At 43.7% G+C, this 18,828-nt stretch overlaps 1 protein-coding gene across 1 annotated transcript in view; it reads left to right on the top strand.

Moving 5' to 3' along the window:
- The window catches only part of NTSR1 (neurotensin receptor 1), a 219,964-nt gene extending 202,838 nt beyond the window's left edge, over positions 1-17,126 (top strand). Inside the window, exons 3-4 of the mRNA XM_040436302.1 lie at positions 14,111-14,201; positions 16,874-17,126. Of these exons, the coding sequence (XP_040292236.1) occupies positions 14,111-14,201; positions 16,874-17,126 (344 nt within the window). The remainder of the gene's footprint in view (positions 1-14,110; positions 14,202-16,873) is intronic.
- The last annotated feature ends 1,702 nt before the right edge of the window (positions 17,127-18,828 follow it).

Genomic DNA, 18,828 nt, shown 5'->3' with positions numbered 1-18,828 from the left:
TGTGCAAAGGCATCAATACAGGTCGCAGTATCCTTACTCACAGCCAGGGGTCGAGTCGAGGGGGAACGCGTGGGAACGGCGTTCCTGCACTTTTTTTATGGCAGGAACGCCGTTCCCTTTCAGCATGGTCTGTGTGCGGCGGAATAGGCAGTGTGCGGCGGCGGCAGCAGGCAGTGTGCGGCGGCAGGCAGTGTGCGGCTGCGGCGGGGCAGGCACTGAGATGAGTGCTTCCATTGTGGAAGCGAAGCGCTCATCTCCATGGTGATCTGTTTCTGTTTATATCGATGTCCTCAGGACAGCGATACAAACAGAAGGCTGCGGAGGAGCAGGGCAGGGAGGTGAATCCCTTTCCTGTTCCTGTGATAGGCTGCTGGCACTACTAGGCCGGCAGCCTATCAGAGGCCAGCGTAGGCGGCGCGATGACATCATCGCGCCACCGGCCTGAGCCGTACAGCGCTGGAGTCAGGACACAGGCTGGAAGAGGCCTGCATCGCATCGCTCCAAAGAGGTAAGTATTTTTTTTTAACTATATTATACTGGCACATGATTGGGGAATTTGGGGGGGCCCTGGTATTATACTGGGCTGGCACATGATTGGGGAATTTGGGGGGGGCCTGGAATTACTGGCACAGATTGGGGGGGGTCTGGTATTACTGCCACATGATTGGGGGGTCTGGTATTACTGGCACATGATTGGGGGGGGGGTCTGGTATAGTGGCACATGATTGGGGGGTCTGGTCTGGTATTACAATACTGCCACATGATTGGGTGGGTCTGGTATTACTGGCACATGATTTGGGGGGGTCTGGACAGTCTGGTATTACTGGCACATGATTGGGGGGGTCTGGTATTACTGGCACATGATTGGGGGATCTGGTATTACTCGCACATGATTGGGGGGTCTGATATTACTGCCACATGATTGGGGGGGTCTGGTATTACTGGCACGTGATTGGGGGGTCTGGTATTATACTGGCACATGATTGGGGTGGTCTGGTACTACTGGCACATGATTGGGGAATAATAATCTGGTATTATACTGGCACATGATTGGGGAATTTGGGGGGGGGGGGTCTGGTATTACTGGCACATGATTGGGGGGGTCTGATATTACTGGCACATGATTGGGGGGTCTGGTATTACTGGCACGTGATTGGGGGGTCTGGTATTATACTGGCACATGATTGGGGAATTTGGGGGGTCTGGTATTACTGGCACATGATTGGGGGGGTCTGGTATTACTGGCACATGATTGGGTGGGTCTGGTATTACTGGCACATGATTGGGGGGGTCTGGTACTACTGGCACATGATTGGGGGGGGTCTGGTACTACTGGCACATGATTGGGGGGGTCTGGTATTACTGGCACATGATTGGGGTCTGGTATTATACTGGCACATGATTGGGGAATTTGGGGGGGTCTGGTATTACTGGCACATGATTGGGGGGGTCTGGTATTTCTGGCACATGATTGGGGGGTCTGGTATTACTGGCACATGATTGGGGGGGGGGGCTGTTATTACTGGCACATGATTGGGGGGGCTGTTATTACTGGCTGATGAGAGGCACTGGGGCTCTTATCTGAGGTCTGATTGGGGGTCATTCAAATTGGGGTCTGAGCTGAGGTGTGATCTGAGGTCTTATTAACATTGGGGATCTTATTGGGGCTGTTAGCTGAGGTCTGATTAACATTGGGGGTCTGATTGGTGGTCTGACCTGAGGTGTAATGAAAAATATCTTTTTCTTATTGTGCCCACTTCCAGCCCGGAGCCCAGAGCACAGATCCGGAGCAGCTTGGAGATAAAAGACCTCACAGCCCCACACTCCTTCTGCTCGACCAAGCCTGTCAGCACCCCTGAGGCCAAGCACACTTTAAACTCACAGCACTATATGCCAACTTCTGTACAATGCTTCTGGTTTCACACTGCCAGTAAGCTGGCTGGTCCTGGCTAACCTGGCACTAAGAGGTCTAATGATACTACATGGTCTGGAAGCAAGGAAATATGTTGTCTACTGCTGCTCCAGCCCTATCTAGGTCCTGAGGCACTGGCGGATCCAGAAAGGGGGGGGGGGGGGGGCGTGCAACGGGACAATTGCCCCCCCCCCCTCCGAGCTGCTCAGAAGTGGGGTCGGTGGCCGCAGGGCACAGGGAAATGAGCGCTCATCTCCATAGTCATCTGTATCGCCGTCCTCAGGACAGCGATACAGATGGCTGTGCTGCGAGAGCGAACTGGCAGGGGAGGGAGAGGCGTGTCCCTTCCCCTTCCTCTGACAGGTTGCAGGCACTAGGCCGGCAGCCTATCAGAGGCCGGCGCTGATGTCATTGCGCCGCCTGAGCCGTACAGCGTGGGACACAGGCCAGAAGAGGCCTGCATCGCTGACATGGAGGTAAGTATAAGTGTTTTTTTTTATTTTTTATATGTACAATAGTTTTCCTGGCACATTAGGGGGGGCCTCTTGTTACTGGCACATTAGGGGGGGCCTCTTGTTACTGGCACATTAGGGGGGCCTCTTGTTACTGGCACATTAGGGGGGGCCTCTTGTTACTGGCACATTAGGGGGGCCTCTTGTTACTGGCACATTAGGGGGGGGCCTCTTGTTACTGGCACATTAGGGGGGGGCCTCTTGTTACTGGCACATTAGGGGGGCCTCTTGTTACTGGCACATTAGGGGAGCCTCTTGTTACTGGCAAATTTGGGGGGCCTCTTGTTACTGGCACATTAGGGGGGCTCTTGTTACTGGCACATTAGGGGGGCTTTTGTTACTGGCACATTAGGGAGCCTCTTGTTACTGGCAAATTTGGGGGGCCTCTTGTTACTGGCACATTAGGGGGGCTCTTGTTACTGGCACATTAGGGGGGCTTTTGTTACTGGCACATTAGGGGGGCTCTTGTTACTGGCACATTAGGGCTCTTGTTACTGGCACATTAGGGCTCTTGTTACTGGCACATTGGGGGGGCTCTTGTTACTGGCACATTGGGGGGCTCTTGTTACTGGCACATGATTGGGGGGCACTTGTTACTGGCACATGATTAGGGGGCTCTTGTTACTGGCATGTGATGGGGGGGCTCTTATTACTGGCACGTGATGGGGGGTGCTCTTGTTACTTGCACATGATTGGGGGGCATCTATGGGGGCACATTTTACTGGCACATGATTGGGGGCACTTCTTACTGGCACATTATTGGTGGGCACTATAGGGGCATCTACTGAGGCCACAAAGAAGGGGTATTTTATATGGGGGGGCTCTGTACACTAGCATTTTATACTGGGACACATTATGGTGGGTACTATGGGGAAGGGGGGAGAGGAGTACTATAGGGTCATCTACGGGGGGCACTAAGAAGGGGTATTTTATACTTGCAAATTATGAGGGACACTGAGGGCATCTACTGGGGAACTATATATGGGGCATTTTATATTGGTACATTTTGGGGGGCACTAGGAGGAAGGGGGGATTGGAGCACTATGGGGGCATTTACTGGGGCCACTATATAGGGGTATTTTATACTGGCACATTATGGGGGCACTATGGAGACATTGCAAAATCGCTATATTTCCCTTATGGTGTTAGGATGTGGTGTTTTATTCAATAACTCAAACAAATGTCCAATGTGTAGGATAATAGGTGTAAGTTAGTCCTATTGGACATTTGTTTGAGCTATGGAGACATTAGCTCAACTGGGGGCCTTACAAAGGGGTATTTTTTGCACTGTCTATTATAACGAGAATAATTACTACTGGGGGGGGCATTATGGTGGGCTTTATTACTCCCCCATGGTATAAGCTCCCTAGTAGCAGCACCAGCCTCTCTCTGCTCTGCTATCCCTCTGCCCCTTCTCCAAATCGTTATTATGAAACCTTTCTGATTAGGCTAAAACACAACATCAGCTCCACCGAGCCCCCCAGCCAAGTGTTGAAGTGGTGTCCGAGATCCCCAAGGGCCAATGCAAGTAATTGTAAGTTTTCATGTGAAATATGTTTATGTTATACACATATAGCATACACTGTGCCACACAATATACAGTATACCTCTACACTGTGTAGTCTTGTGGCGGCGGACAGAAGATAATCTGGAAGTGCCCCTCCCGAGACCAGGCTCTGGTCCTGAGGTGGTGCATCAACTGATGAGTTCCACACACCTCCACTTTCTAGCTAACTGCCAGGCTGGTCTTCCCTCTTCCAGCTGTGGCATTTCCCAGCTATTAAACCAATACTTTTTTTATTGCACAATCAGTGTCCATGACCTACATTACACATATCTGCTATGCCCATCAACACCCTTGTTTTGTGGCAGGTGGAGAAAATCGACAGATGTTCATAGCACCCATATAGTGCAGAAAAGACAGGGCCATAGTTGTCAATATTTATCCGTGGATGTCAGGGGAACTGTAGATGGTGTATGTAAAGTCACCACTAACAGTGCCAGAGTGTCCACTATATACAGTGCTGCATGTAGAGTGCCACCTTAAGCAGTGCCAGACTGCCCCATATACGCTGTCAAACTGCTCCAATAAGCAGGGATGGTATACAGAGCCCCTGAAGAGTAATGGCAATGAGTGCTCCCACATAAACGATGCCTGTCACAGAGTGCACATTTCTCTCCTGGTCTTCAATTGTGTCCACCAAGCGTCCTGTGGATTAGTCAGTGACTGTTCACTCCAGCCAAATGGACTGCAATTTTTATTGAACGGAGTGGTGTGAGGATCGACTCTTGGACAACCCAGGAGGAGTGTTGACATTTTTAGCAAACCTAAGCTGTACCCTTCTGTCTTTTTGGACCCTCTAACGGCCACAGGGAGCACAAACCCTTGGATGGATGCTGCATAAAATAAGGAAAATATGTAAAGGAGTGGATGATTGGACTTGTAGTTTAAAGTGACCTGATTTTGCTGTGAGTAAAGGCCAAGTTTTGGGCATTTCTGGACCTTTACCTGAGCCATGTGAAACTAACCAATCTGCCTGGTAAGACACTGCGCACAGAAAACTGATGATTCTCTGCTACAACTAAGATGAATAGGTTTATAGATTGGGGGCAGGGATATTGAAAAAATGAGTGCAGCACTATACTACATGTCTCGTTAACATGCTAATAAGCTGCGTGTTTAATAAGCTCTGACATTATTATAGAGCAAAGGGCCAGGAAGACGGATGGATATTTATTTTTTTCCTGCCAGCAAAGTTTGCAATTTCCGTTCAGGTCAAGCTATGAGATCAAGTACATCTGTCTTAAAAAAGAGTAAATATATACAGTTGTAGCAGGGTTAGAGTAGTTCTAGCACTGAAATCTGTCAGATGTAGTTGAGTTGAATTTACCGTTTAGCATATGGCGAAATCTCAATAGTTTAAAGGGGCATTCACAACTTCTATATTGAAGGCATATCGCTAGGATATGCCCCCAATGTCTGAAAGGTGTGGGTCCCAAAGGTGGACCCTTGGAATGGAGCCCACAAAGTGCAGGAGGGTGCACCGCTCATGTGCGGCAGCCCTCTAATCATTCCTATGTGAGCGCCGTAAATAGCCGAGCGGCTCGCTCGGTTATTTTCAGCAGTCCCATTGGAATGAATAGGAAGTGCACCACACAAGTGCGGCCACCACTCCATTCACATCTATGGAGCTTAGGGAAAATAGCTATTTTCGGCGTTCTCATGGGAAGGAATGGAGGGTGGCCGTGCATGCCAGCACTTTGCAGGTTCTGTTCTAAGTATAGCTATGGGTCCCAGAGATTAGACCCGCACCTATCAGACATTAGACAATGTCTAAGATGGGACAACCCCTTTATAGCACATCTGTGAGCAGATTTGGACCTATGAAACTAGCAGACCTGTTGCATGTGTGCTTGGCATCTGAAGGCCCCTCTATTGGTTCTGTATGCATATATGTCCGCATTGCAGAGAAAAATGATGTTTTAATATATGCAAATGAGCCTCTAGGAGCAACGGGGGAGTTTCCATTACACCTAGAGGCTCTGCTCTCTCTGCAACTAGTGCGTCCTCTGCACTTTGATTGACAAGGCCAGGTGTAATGACTTTCTTACTGACTGGTGCTGTCAATCAATATGGACACATATGAACATGGGACCAGCACAGATGCCTTCAGCTGCCAAGTGCATATGCAACAGGTCAGCCAGTGTCATAGGTACAAATCTGCTGACAGATTTAAGTTATTATAATATTTAATACTATATGATAACTAGAGCAAGCCATTTTGGAGGTTGTGGAGAGATATTTTTGATCACCCACGCTGCATACCAGTATACACGCTTCTAGTGCTCTTCTGTAATGTCACTATGGTGCCAATAGTTAAAAACACCGACATGATAGTCAGCATTCACCATGGCAGCTAGCAATGCAAATATCTCTTGTATGGTTTTCTATTCATTTCAATAAAAGGAGCATTCAGGCATAAAGTCGCTATAATAACATGTTAAATAAGTTAATAACATGGTAAAATAAGGAAATTTGTAATATAGCGTTAATATTATGCCCTCTGGCACAGATCTATATGTATGGTAATGAGAAATTACAGTTCTTGTCCTCTTTGCCATTTATAATCAGTCAATGAACATCAGCCAGGTACTCAATGGTACAAAAATGTTAAGATTCATGTATTTCGTGCCAGTCAGGAAAGGGAGTGGAAGTATAAAATATTCAGTTTTGTGCTATGTGTAATCAGAGTGAATTTTATCTAGATTTATGACATTGATGAAGATCAGGTCACTTTGTGAGTCAGAAGAATAGAGCATAGACTCTGAAGGATCCTCAGTTTGTGTCGTACCATGAAAGAGGAACATTGGGTCCTTAAACCTTTCTTGCTAATCTAATGTGATATTTTCTGAAGTCAGTTAAAGGGATAATGCAAATATTTTCCAGAAAATAGATATAATCTAGAGCGTTAGCTATAGTTGAGACTGAGAGGTCAGCAATTTCTGTGACCCAGTTTATTCCAAAGCCATTGAGCAAATTTTAGTCCATGAAATTGCATGGATGGGGGTTGCTGATGTATTGGTGTCTAAGGAAAAGATTTTGTAACTCCAGTGGTGAAAAGTGGTACTTCAAGCATACATGAAAATTTCAATAAACCATGAGAATGTACGTTGTTAAAAATTGTACTCCAGTGTTTTTTTAGGCCGAGTTCACGCTATCATGGTGGCTTCCCTTTATAACAGAAGCCATAGCGCTCCGCCTGATCCGATGTTTAATGGACCTTATTGACTCATGATGGGGTCCATCAGGTTCCATCGAAGTTTCCATCAATTTCATTAGCATACAGTGCTATTCTCAGATCTGCCAAGACTGCCTACAGAGGCTCTTAATGTAGACTCTGACAGCGGAGTGAAAACCCAATGTTTATAGGAATTAGTGAAAAAATATATACAATTGTCGGCATCCAGCTTTCCTGGCAAGTCTAGAGCAGGGGATCAGTCACTTCCTAACTGGGCAGATTTTCATTACAGGATTCTGGGGAAGATAGGGTTACTGTCCTGGTCCAAGCTCTGGGTGCATCCATAACCAAGTTACATAGTTAATACGGTTGAAAAAAGACATAAGTCCATCAAGTTCAACCAAGGGATAGGTGGGGACACGAATCCCAGAAGGAAGTGAGACTCAGATTTCTACACGTTTTCATAAGCATTAATGTCATTTACTTTTTAAAACTGTCCACTGTTCCTGCTGTGACCACGTCCTAAAGAAGTCTATTCCACAGCTTCACCGTTCTTACCATAAAGAAGCTTTGACGCTTCTGGAGACTGAACTTTTTCCTCTCCATTCGGAGGTAGAGCCCCCTTGTCTTTTGAGGGCATTTTACATGGAACAGTACCCCTCTTGGCACAATGTAACCTAATCATAACAAAATTCATTTCTATGGGTGCAACTATCATCCAACCTAGGTCTTATACTGTCTGCTGTTGGGGCACATCAGCATTAGGCACTCTATACGGGGCACAGATTGTTTGACACTATTTATAGGGGCAACTACTGTTAATGCCACTGGGTCTGCGGTGCTTTATGTTCAGGGGTCATAGTATGTGACATGACTGTATTGGGGGCACAGTGTATGTTGCTATTATATTCAGGGCACAGCATGTGGCGCTAAGAGGAGTTTCTGTTAGTATATAGGGTGTGGATGTGTTGATAAAGTGAGAAGCTGAAGACATCTGGGCAGCACAATCTGCAGAGACCAGTCATGGCAGGGAGAAGTCATCATGGAAAGAATAACTCCAGAGGTGACGTCAGCTAACTGATGAGTGTGGTAGTCAATCGTATGGTTTATAATCGTATGATGGGTGGTATCATTTTCTTTCTTGAAACAAGAACTCCAAGCATATCTTTACATCCGTACTGGCCATAATAGGACCTGTAGTGTCACACTTTACATACTTATATGGCAAGGGCTAACCTGACAATGCAAATTATATCTGTATTTCTTGGTTCTGGTGCTCTGCTTATGTAATGAGCTTGGTTCTGGTGCTGTACATATGTACTGAGTTTGGTTCGGGTACTGTATTTATGTATCGTGCTTGGTCCTGATGATGTATGTCTGTAAAAGGCTTGGTTCTAGTGCTGTATTTATGTAATAGGCTTGGTTCTGGTGCTGTATTTATGTACTGTACTTGGTCCTGGTGCTGTACATATGTACTGAGCTTGGTTCGGGTACTGTATTTATGGTCCTGATTATGTATTTATATAATACGCTTGGTTCTGGTGCTGTGTATATGTAATGTGCTTGGTTCTGGTGCTGTACATATGTACCGAGTTTGGTTCTGGTACTGTATTTATGTATCGTGTTCGGTCCTGATGATGTATTTATATAATAAGCTTGGTTCTGGTGCTGTGTATATGTAATGTGCTTGGTTCTGGTGCTGTACATATGTACCGAGTTTGGTTCTGGTACTGTATTTATGTATCGTGTTCGGTCCTGATGATGTATTTATATAATAAGCTTGGTTCTGGTGCTGTATTTATGTACTGTGCCTGGTTTTGGTGCAGTATTTATGTAATAAACTTGGTTTTGGTGGTGTATTTATGTACTGCACTTGGTTGTGGTGCGGTAGTTATGTACCATGCCTGGTTCTGGTGCTGTATTGAGATACTGTGCTTGATTCTGGTGCAGTATTCATGTACTATGCTTGGTGCTACTGATGTGTTTATGGAATGAGCTTGATTTTGGTGTTGTATTTATTTACAATGCCTGGTTCTGTATTTATGTACTGTGCTTGGTCCTGCTGATGTGTTTATGGAATGAGCTTGGTTCTGGCGCTGTATTTATGTACTGTATTTGATTCTGGTACTGTATTTTTGTATCCTGCCTTGTTCTAGTGCTGTATTTGTGTACTGTGCTCGATTCCTGTGCTGTATTTATATATTGAACTTGGTATAGTACTTTGGTTGGGCATACAGATCGTCCTCCATCAGGGCTATCCCAGGAGGTAACAGTCCGGTTGCCTCCCTGCAGAGAACGCCAGATCCCTCCCTGTACAGGGGTTATAGGGTGATTACCAGGGGAGTAATGATGTTAGGGTTTATCCCAAAGCCAAACCAGTTAGTTGGCACAGTGGGTTCACCCTCGCTGATCAGTGACAGCTCCTCTTAATAATTATGGCGCATCTCATGCCAGTGGGGGATAGATTAAGACCAACGTGTATTATTCCAATCTTAATAAATGGTCCCCCCAATTAGGGAATTTATAACACCCTGCACTACAAAATTCCGGCTTCAAATAATTGCAAGATAGGGGCTTTGCGACTTTTTTGGGATAAATTTGGTGCAAAGTTCGCCAACATAGACTAAAGCAAAACTAACTTTGAAGGGGTTGTGTCACTTCAGCAAATAGCATTTATTATGTAGATAAAGTTGATACAAGGCACTTACTAATGTATTGTGATTATCTATATTGCTTTCTTTTCTGGCTTGATACATTTTTCCAACACTTTGTACACTGCTCGTTTCCATGGTTATGACCACCCTGCAATCCAGCAGCGATGGCCGTGCTTACACACGAGATTAAAAAAAAAGTACCAGCCTATGTAAGCTCCCACGGTCCTGGCCACCAGAGAGGTCAGTGCTTTTTCCTATAGTGTGCAAGCGCGGCCACCCCTGATGGATTGCATGGTGGTCGTAACCTTGGAAACGAGCAGTGTATAATGTGATGGAAAAATGAATCGAGCCAAAGGAAGCAATGTATACAATAACAATACATTAGTAATTGCCTTGTATTAACTTTCTCCACATAATAAATGCCACTTGCTGAAGTAACACAACCCCTTTAAATATTACCCTCGTGATAAATTTGCCCATTTAGAAAGTTGCAGAGTTATTTGATATGTAATATACTAAAGATTGGACAAGTCCTGTTTTAAAAGTTTTTTTTTTTTCATTTATAGGGGCTATAGAGGAATAGAAACATTTTCATTTTCCAAAAACAGCGTCACACCCATCTATTGCATGGCAGCTCAGATCCGTTGTAGGGAATGATCTTGAGCTCCCACACCATACACAACCTTTGGACAAATGTGGCACTAGGCAGAAATTGCCATGTTTTCCTAACCTTTCCATTGAAAACTAAAATCACGCATTCATATTTTTTTATCCACTAGGTTCCTTTGAATATCTGATTCTAACTGTGTCATATACAATGCATAAGATAATGCCGCGGGTTTACGAGAAGGTGGATTACTATGGGAAGCATCACAACTGGTTCATATTCTTAGCTTTCGTAAGCAGCTGCTGGTTCTTTCCTGGGAAACACATCACTTTCTATCATTTGTTATTTTAGAAGCGTCTTTGTTTCAGCAACAACTGTGATTATGTAGTTTGCTCTCTCAGCACCACCTGGAACAATCTAACCCAGTGCTAAAACAGATGCAATTGAATCGCCATCTGTTCTGTTGATCATGGCGTCAACCTGTGCTCATTGCGATTCACATCCTTCATGGAAACCTAAAAAGCTGCTGTTATTATTATTGTGAACCCAGAAAAGTAGTCCAAGGTCAAATGTACAAGCAGCGGTGCAGCTGTAGAGGGAGCAACTGAGCCCTGTACCATATAACCCGATACCATTAAAGCTGGGGGAGGGAGCACAGCTTGAATTCTATTTTTGCATTGAAGTTTCAAGCTACAATTCTTTATTCTTCATTGTGCTATGGGACACAAACAGCAGACGGCTCTGTGCACAGACAATATGTGCACACTTGCTTTCAAAGAGTTTATGTACCATCGAGTCATCATAGTGATGCTCCATTGTGGTTTTTAGGCATAACCCTCACAGTTGTGCTAATTTATGGTTGGTACTGTAGTCCCTAGTGTCCACTAAGTTTCAAACACTAGTACCTGTTGTCCACTGGGTTTTTAACCCTGCTGTCCAGTGGGTTCAGGACCCTAGTGACTGGTATCCAGTGGGTTCAGGACCCTAGTCCTTAGTATCCAGTGGGTTCAGAACTCTACTGCCTAGTGTCTGGTAGGTTTGTTGAACTTTCCTTTAACTTCACCACGATGATCAGATGAAAATAAATATCACTCAGGAGACATGAAGGTGTCAGGCTATTTTACCATTAGGGCCCCTTTGCTGCTGCATTGGCTTCCCGTGCACAATTTGTACCCATGATTGATTCTTCGACTACAACTTAAAATATATAAATGAGAAAACAGAAAGATTAAGACCATACATGGTGGATAGAAGACACAGCTGAGATTTCTAAGTACTTTTCTTTACCTTAGCGTTAGTAAATGAGAAAACATAAGATTAAGACCATGTATAGTGACTACAAGACACAATGAGATTTCTAAGTACTTTTCTCAACTTGTAATAAACTTGGTAATCAGCCACTGAGAACCCCCACTGAGAGATTCATTCATCTCCTCGCCATTTAATAAACAGCTTATTACTTCAAAATGGAGTGTTCCCTTACGACAAAAACTCCTCGTCTTGGCGGTCTACATCCTTTGTAGCTTAAGGCTTTTAGTCCGCATAATCATTTCTCATTTAAAAAGTCCATTCTTTCATGCCACTCTCTAAAAACCAATTTGTAGCTTTTTTTTTTTATTTTATAAAGTTGGTTATGGATAAATTATTTCAGACATGAAGCAATTAACTCATGGAAGAGAACAGTGGCCCAGTGAGTGTGACATTAAATGCAGAGCAGAGCTAGAAATGAATAAGGGAAAACCAAAATCTTTTTACACTTTCTGCTACTTCATGTTGCCCTTGGGACCCATTTGTCTTCAACTGGGGTCAGTGTTGGAAACTGATCGCAGCTACCCAAGACTTCTTGAGATGACTGAAGGGGTGACACCTAGCCAAAAGACAAGACTTAGTTTGCAGGTGTCTATTGCAAACACATCATTGGATGAGCCTAAGGTCCACCACCCCTTTATCTCCTCTCACTCCAATACATAATATGGACAGGGGGACTAGAAATGCAGCAGCAACTGAAGCACCAGGCGGCTGCTACTAAGGAAGATGAGATGATGGAAGCTCATCCAGATTATAGTTCATCAACGTCATTGTTGAGAACAGTGGGACGCTAAATATACATGGTTTGCACACAGAAATGAACTGTCTGAACATGCTCTTGGAAGATTAAAACAGTCTTCTGCCTCATGGGGTCTTTTGGCTTTTTCTGGATCAATACTGAACAATATGGAAAGGTCTTCTTTCAGCCTATGTTACTGCAGTGGTTAGGAGGGAGAGGTAGAATAACATACCTTGAGACCTATACCTGTCGGATTGGAAAAAAAACTCAAGTTCAGTTGTTTTTATTTATTTATTTGCTAGGAATTTACAATAGTTACTGCCTCTTTAATACATCAAAACTAGATTTCAGGGGATGAATATTGTGTTTCCTCTATGATAAAGGTTTTTCTTAATCCCATCTGTATAATGTAGCTGTGTCTTGAATGTCACTATGATCTGACCCTTCCATCACTGCAGGCCTTCAGCCAGTCATGAGTCTGTGACTTGTAGATAAACAGCAGTCCCCAGCTAGACTCCACCTAATAGAAGGAGATGGAGACATGTGAGGAGTCAGACGTCCCAGACGTATCTTCACTCTTCATCTCACTGATCTTCAGTATTTCTTCTACAGTCGCGAAAAATTACATTTTCTCATGATCCAGTCTACCAACAAATCCCATACTGCAATAATTTGGTTTAAATCCAGTATGAACTGATTAAACTAACGCTTCACCCATGATAATCTCACTTTCATTCCTGATACTCACTCTTATATAAACGTTGGTTTTTTTTTCATTTTTTTTTCTCCATCTGGTTTATGATATCTTTTAAAGACTCAGTATAAAGTCACAATGCAACGATGCAAGACATTGTTACATGATGATATTCTGCAGCCACCACTAGATAGAGCGTAGGAGTTTACTGAATTCTGGGCATACTTTGAAACTAATCATAAAATAGTATGCACGAGTCCTCCTCTGGAACACACACTTTAAAGGGGAGCTCTATCGGGGTCTCATTTTAAAGAATATATTATGAAATTGCATAAATAGCAATTCCATGTACAGTGTTATCATTGGAATTTGCTGTATGGAGGATATTCAAGTGAATTAAGTTGTAATAGCAGACACAGTCCATGAACCAAGAGTGGCACTATTTCTGGAAATTAAATAAACCTTTTTCTAATGCCAGACAGACCCCTATAGTATTGACATAACTTGTAAATCAGTATTTTGCTTAGGACGCTACCATTGGTGAAGCTAGTACAGGTGTTTCCAAGTCACAACTAGGCTCCATAAGGCCAAAATACTTGATATTTGCTGTACATGGTATATAGATACAATATGAAGTGGTTACCAGTTATTTGGTGGACATTGCAAAAGGTATTACACTGAGGCCCAAGACCTTGAACCTCTGAGGGGCTCCTTAAAATATTGGGGGTGAGATGAGGGTATAAAAAAGTTATACACATATTAAGATCTTGGATTAGTATATACCTGATAGGTTTGGAAGAGGTTTCCTATTTTTTTACTCTTGACCAGGAGAAACTTGAGACTGAAGCATGTAAACCTCTACTGCCCTGGACAACCAGGGAGCATGCATTATCAGCTCATAAATGATCTAGGAAACTTAATTCAATTCTTATTTTTGTTCTCCAGGTGTGGTAGTAATTGCCTTTGTTGTCTGCTGGCTCCCATACCATGTGAGACGTCTCATGTTCTGCTACATACCAGACGAACTTTGGACAGAGTAAGTACAGCTACAATATTGCACCAAAGAGAACAACCATTAGTATAAGTGGACATTGTGGGACTGGTGACTGCAGGTGGGTGGATGGCGATGCAGGGGCTTAGCCATAGGGGAAGCAGGGGAAGCGGCTGCTTTGGGGCCCTGACCCAAAAGGGGCCTATCCAGGAGGAGGAGGACTAAAAGATTTTGTCAGGGCCCCCTCAACAGTATTACACAATGAAATGATATACAGTGACAGTATAGACAGTGTAGGAAACGGATGGAACAGCTGCCAGCCCTGGTCTGAGAGAGCGATCTTTACTAGCCACAGGAATGGGGGTGGCATGAAAAGAAGAGGTCGCTAAAATACGACTGGGAGAGGGGGCCCCATTCAAAAATTTGCTGTGGGGCCCAGTCATTTCTAGCTATGCCACTGGGTGGATGAATATATAAAATAGGCCTGGGAGGGTTGGTCTTAGAGGTCTCAGGGTACATGCCCCTGTTGATGGCCTTACCCATAACTAAGTAGCCAAATAGGAAGTATCTAAGGAATATGAGTAGATCATAGGCTGTTCCATTATTATTCAATTATTCCAATCTTTGGTGGACATAGCCCTCTCTCTAGAACTTTCTAATGAAGTCAACTCCATCCCGTACACTGGCGGCAAACTAAATTATTTAACAAGTCTACCAACATAAACAGGCATAAAAAAAACCTGTAGAGCAGTAGTGTCCTACCTGTGGCTCTCGAGCTAGAGACCTAGGGTTTGGATACCACTGAGTTTGGAGATCCCTGAATATCAAACCTTGGAGCACACTCTCTTCTAATATAAATCCTGCCCATTACAATTGTCCAAGTTATAAATTAATTGCTATTATCTTTCAGTAAGGGTACAGAGGGGAGGTAAGAAGTTGGGGGGGGGTGTACCTGCACAGTCTGAAAATGGCAGCACTGATTGGATAGAGTGAGTCTGTGCAGGTACACCCCCCACTAACTTGTTACCTCCCCTCTGTACCCTTACTGAAAGATAATAGCAATTCATTTATAACTTCTAGTAGAAATACTAGAGGAATGGGACAACATACAGACATAAGAATATATGCTCCAGAATTGTTATTACATGGAAAATGCATGTAGATATTAAAACAGACATGTCAGCAGCGGTGAAAGGTCCTCTTTAAATTACCTTATTGTAGCTCTATTGTGTAATTATTGTAATTCAGTTTTCCTGTGCATTTTCTACACCACAAAAGCAGGTATGTTGTTGAAAAAACAGCATGCTTTTTTGGTGTTTTTTTTTCTTTTTTTGCTGTACCAAATATGCAGCTAAGCCGCTAAATGTGCCAGCACACTGTGCTGCTGACTTCATCTACTTGCCTGAGCAATTAGGTTCCCAGCATGCTAGCTACTTGTTAAGGGGTTTGTTCTCTGCAGTCTGCCCTTGTGCTGACCTGTGCCTGTTTATCTTGATCCTCTGCTGCCATCCCTGATCTAGACCTGTTTCTCGTGTGGCATGAACTCTACCAGCCCGACCTCGGCTTGTTTCTGACGACGAGTTTTGACTGAAGCTCCGTGCTCTGCACCAGTGTCTCTGACACCCATGGGTCCTCTGTCTACCATACCGGGACTACTCCAAGAGGTAGCAGCCTGGTAGCTCCCCTGTAGTGAAGTCCAGATCTCTGTACAGGGATTAAAGTGTGAATACCAGGGGACTGCCAGGAACTGCCCTTAGGTTTAGCCCAAAGTAAAACCAGTTGTTTGACACAGTGGTTACACACCCAATTATTACTGCGTTATTATTGTTGATGGGAGAGCAATGACACAGTAGTCAACATCATAAATATTGTAAGCAGTTTAACCCATGCCAAACATCTACTTAAAGATTTTAAATTCTTTAAATTGATAAGATACATTTTCTGTATTTTCTAACCACTTCATTGCTGGAAGACAACATAATCAGGAGCCTCTCAGCAATAAAGCTCATAAGTGTGATAGAAAACACCACTATTGTGTCAGCAAATTGGCAAAATAAAACAGTTCATAAGGTCAATGTCAGGTAGCTGTAATAAGGCTATGTTTTATTATATTTATTATGTCCAAAACCCAAAAGATTCTACTCATCCTAACTTGGATCACTAAAATTAATTTGATTTGGAGTTCCTGAGGTTGTGTTCATTTAATATATTCATCATTTGCTGCCTTTGGTTTCAATGCTGTCATACAGCCTGCATTCCATTGCTACCAACAGAAAGGGTTAGTTACTATACAATCAAACACAGGAACACATTAGGAATGTTGGAGGTCCTGGGGCAAGCATATGGTATGGGCACATATTCCGCACCACCAGCCCCAAAACCCCTGCAGCAGCTACCTACAGGAGAGGCAGCCACACTTCTCTTTGGCCTTCTCCACTTAAGCCAGAGGGGGTTATGGAAACAGCCAAGCCATGACTTGGTAGATATAACCAGCCTAGGTAGAGCAGATGGGTAGGAGATGCCCTGGAGCACATGCCCTGTTTGCAAATAAAACTTTTCCCATCTAGGTTTTTCCCTGCAGAAGACCTTGGGCAAGGCTCTGTCTGCTCCCATAGACTTTAGATATTGGTAGATTCCACCACAATCAACAAGCCTTATGAAATAATCTGATCTACTAACAATATTATATGCAGTAACCTCGTTTTTGTTATCTACAGTGAACTCCATGACTTCTACCACTACTTCTACATGTTGACCAACGTCCTCTTCTACGTCAGCTCCACCATCAATCCAATACTCTACAACTTGGTATCTGCAAACTTTCGACAGATATTTGTCTCCACCCTCAGTTTTTTATGCCCACCATGGAGAAGAAAGAAAAAGCACCATGGTTTTACCAGGAAGTCCAACAGTATCTCTAGTACCAACCATACATTCTCCACCCAGATCACCAGGGAGACTCCATACTGATGGCAACGGAAAGACATCACCCAGAACTTTCATAACTAGACCTCATGTCATTATATTAAAGCCTGTGGTTCTCATTGTCAAGAGTATCTGGCACATATTTTGCCAATACATGCACTCAAGATATTAATCTTCATCAAAATGTGAACTCATGCCTCTCCAAAAGATATATATTTAACACTTTGCGCAAAACTGTAACCAGCAGAACCCATGTTCTCTTGAAAGTCCTCCAGAGATGCAAAACTTCTGAGTATGACACATTACAGAGGTTTTTAAGAGGAAAGATCTCCACCTAACAAATGTTCCACCGTTCTTTATAAAGATGGATGTTTTATTCTTCTCATTATCTGTTGTTGTTTACATTTAGTCAGGGCCATTATTAATAGGGCAGATGCACCTATGAATGATCTCGCTCAATGAGGCACAAGATACAGACTATGGATGGTCTCCTCCTGATGGTGTGTACCAGCTTTACAATCATTCAAAATGGTTGACATTATGAGAAAGAGACTGTCCAGTTATGTCATTGTTTCTAGGTGACAACCTATATAGTTGCCATTCCAGCTTTCCAAGACTTCCAGGTCATATTTGCCCATATATGCAGTGATATGGAAGCTACAGCTTAAAGGGGTTGTTACACCAAGAATGAAGCTGGTCTGTGTCTGTCTTCTGGCAATCAAATGCAGGGAAAATGTTATATTACATGCTGACCACATAATACATGGATCACAGGTGACGGTCATGGTTCCTAATTCAAAATCTGTAACAAGGTCCCCTAACTATGACATGTCATTTATAGTAATAGTCTTTCATATGGGGCAGAAGGACCTTTGGATTCCCTCAGGATTTAGGGCTTGGGTAGGACTGCAACATTGGTACCTCCTATTTATGCCTCTGACATGGAGGGGTCAGGTCCACCAAAGTGAGCTACTATTTGTCAATGTTTCCTGCTTAGAGGGAGTCTTAAGTTGAGAGCCCCCTCACCCCATATACCATAATAGGTGGGATTATGACTAGAATAGTTAGTTGGCAACCTTCATGGGGCTGGATCAGAATGGCCATCACTTTTCCATGAACTCTTGGAGTAGTCCGCTCATGATGTGATGGAATTTGGCAGACCAGAAATTTTTGAAAGGTGATGTGATCAAACTATGAAAAGGGAAGGATGCAATAAATTAATGTTTGTATAATTTTTCATGATAATTTTATGTTGCACTTGATAATGTGAAGTAAACCAAAAAGAAATGTGTGTCTCTAAACCCAAGGAACCCGCAGGCAAAGATGTTCTGTCAGTAACACACACACAGACAGATGGTGATAGGGATCTGTTGTATCTGTCTTACCAAACCATCCATTTCTGTGAATGCCAGGACTCTGTAAATAACAACTGATGGAGTAAAGCTGGGACCACTGATCTGCACCCTCCTGCATCCGCTCTGCAAACACTAATGGAAAAATCAATTTCGGTACAGCAAACAGCAAGCATATGGGTGGGAGGAGAGGAGCACACATAGTTGTAGGGGCTAGGGGGTAAACCAAGGCAAATATAACAGTGTAATGTACTGTATATTTCATTACTGCATATTGAAAGCCAATATGTGATTTTTATCAAACATTTTATGGCAGTGGACTTCTACCTACAACTCTCAAGCTGTTGAAAAACTACTGACAGGGCAACCTGAAAGCTGTAGTTGGGCAGCAGCTG

The sequence above is a fragment of the Bufo bufo genome, chromosome 6 (assembly GCF_905171765.1).
Source record: "Bufo bufo chromosome 6, aBufBuf1.1, whole genome shotgun sequence".
Lineage (NCBI taxonomy): Eukaryota > Metazoa > Chordata > Amphibia > Anura > Bufonidae > Bufo > Bufo bufo.
Note: the sequence above shows the minus strand (reverse complement) of the source record. Positions and strands in the feature narration are given on the sequence as shown.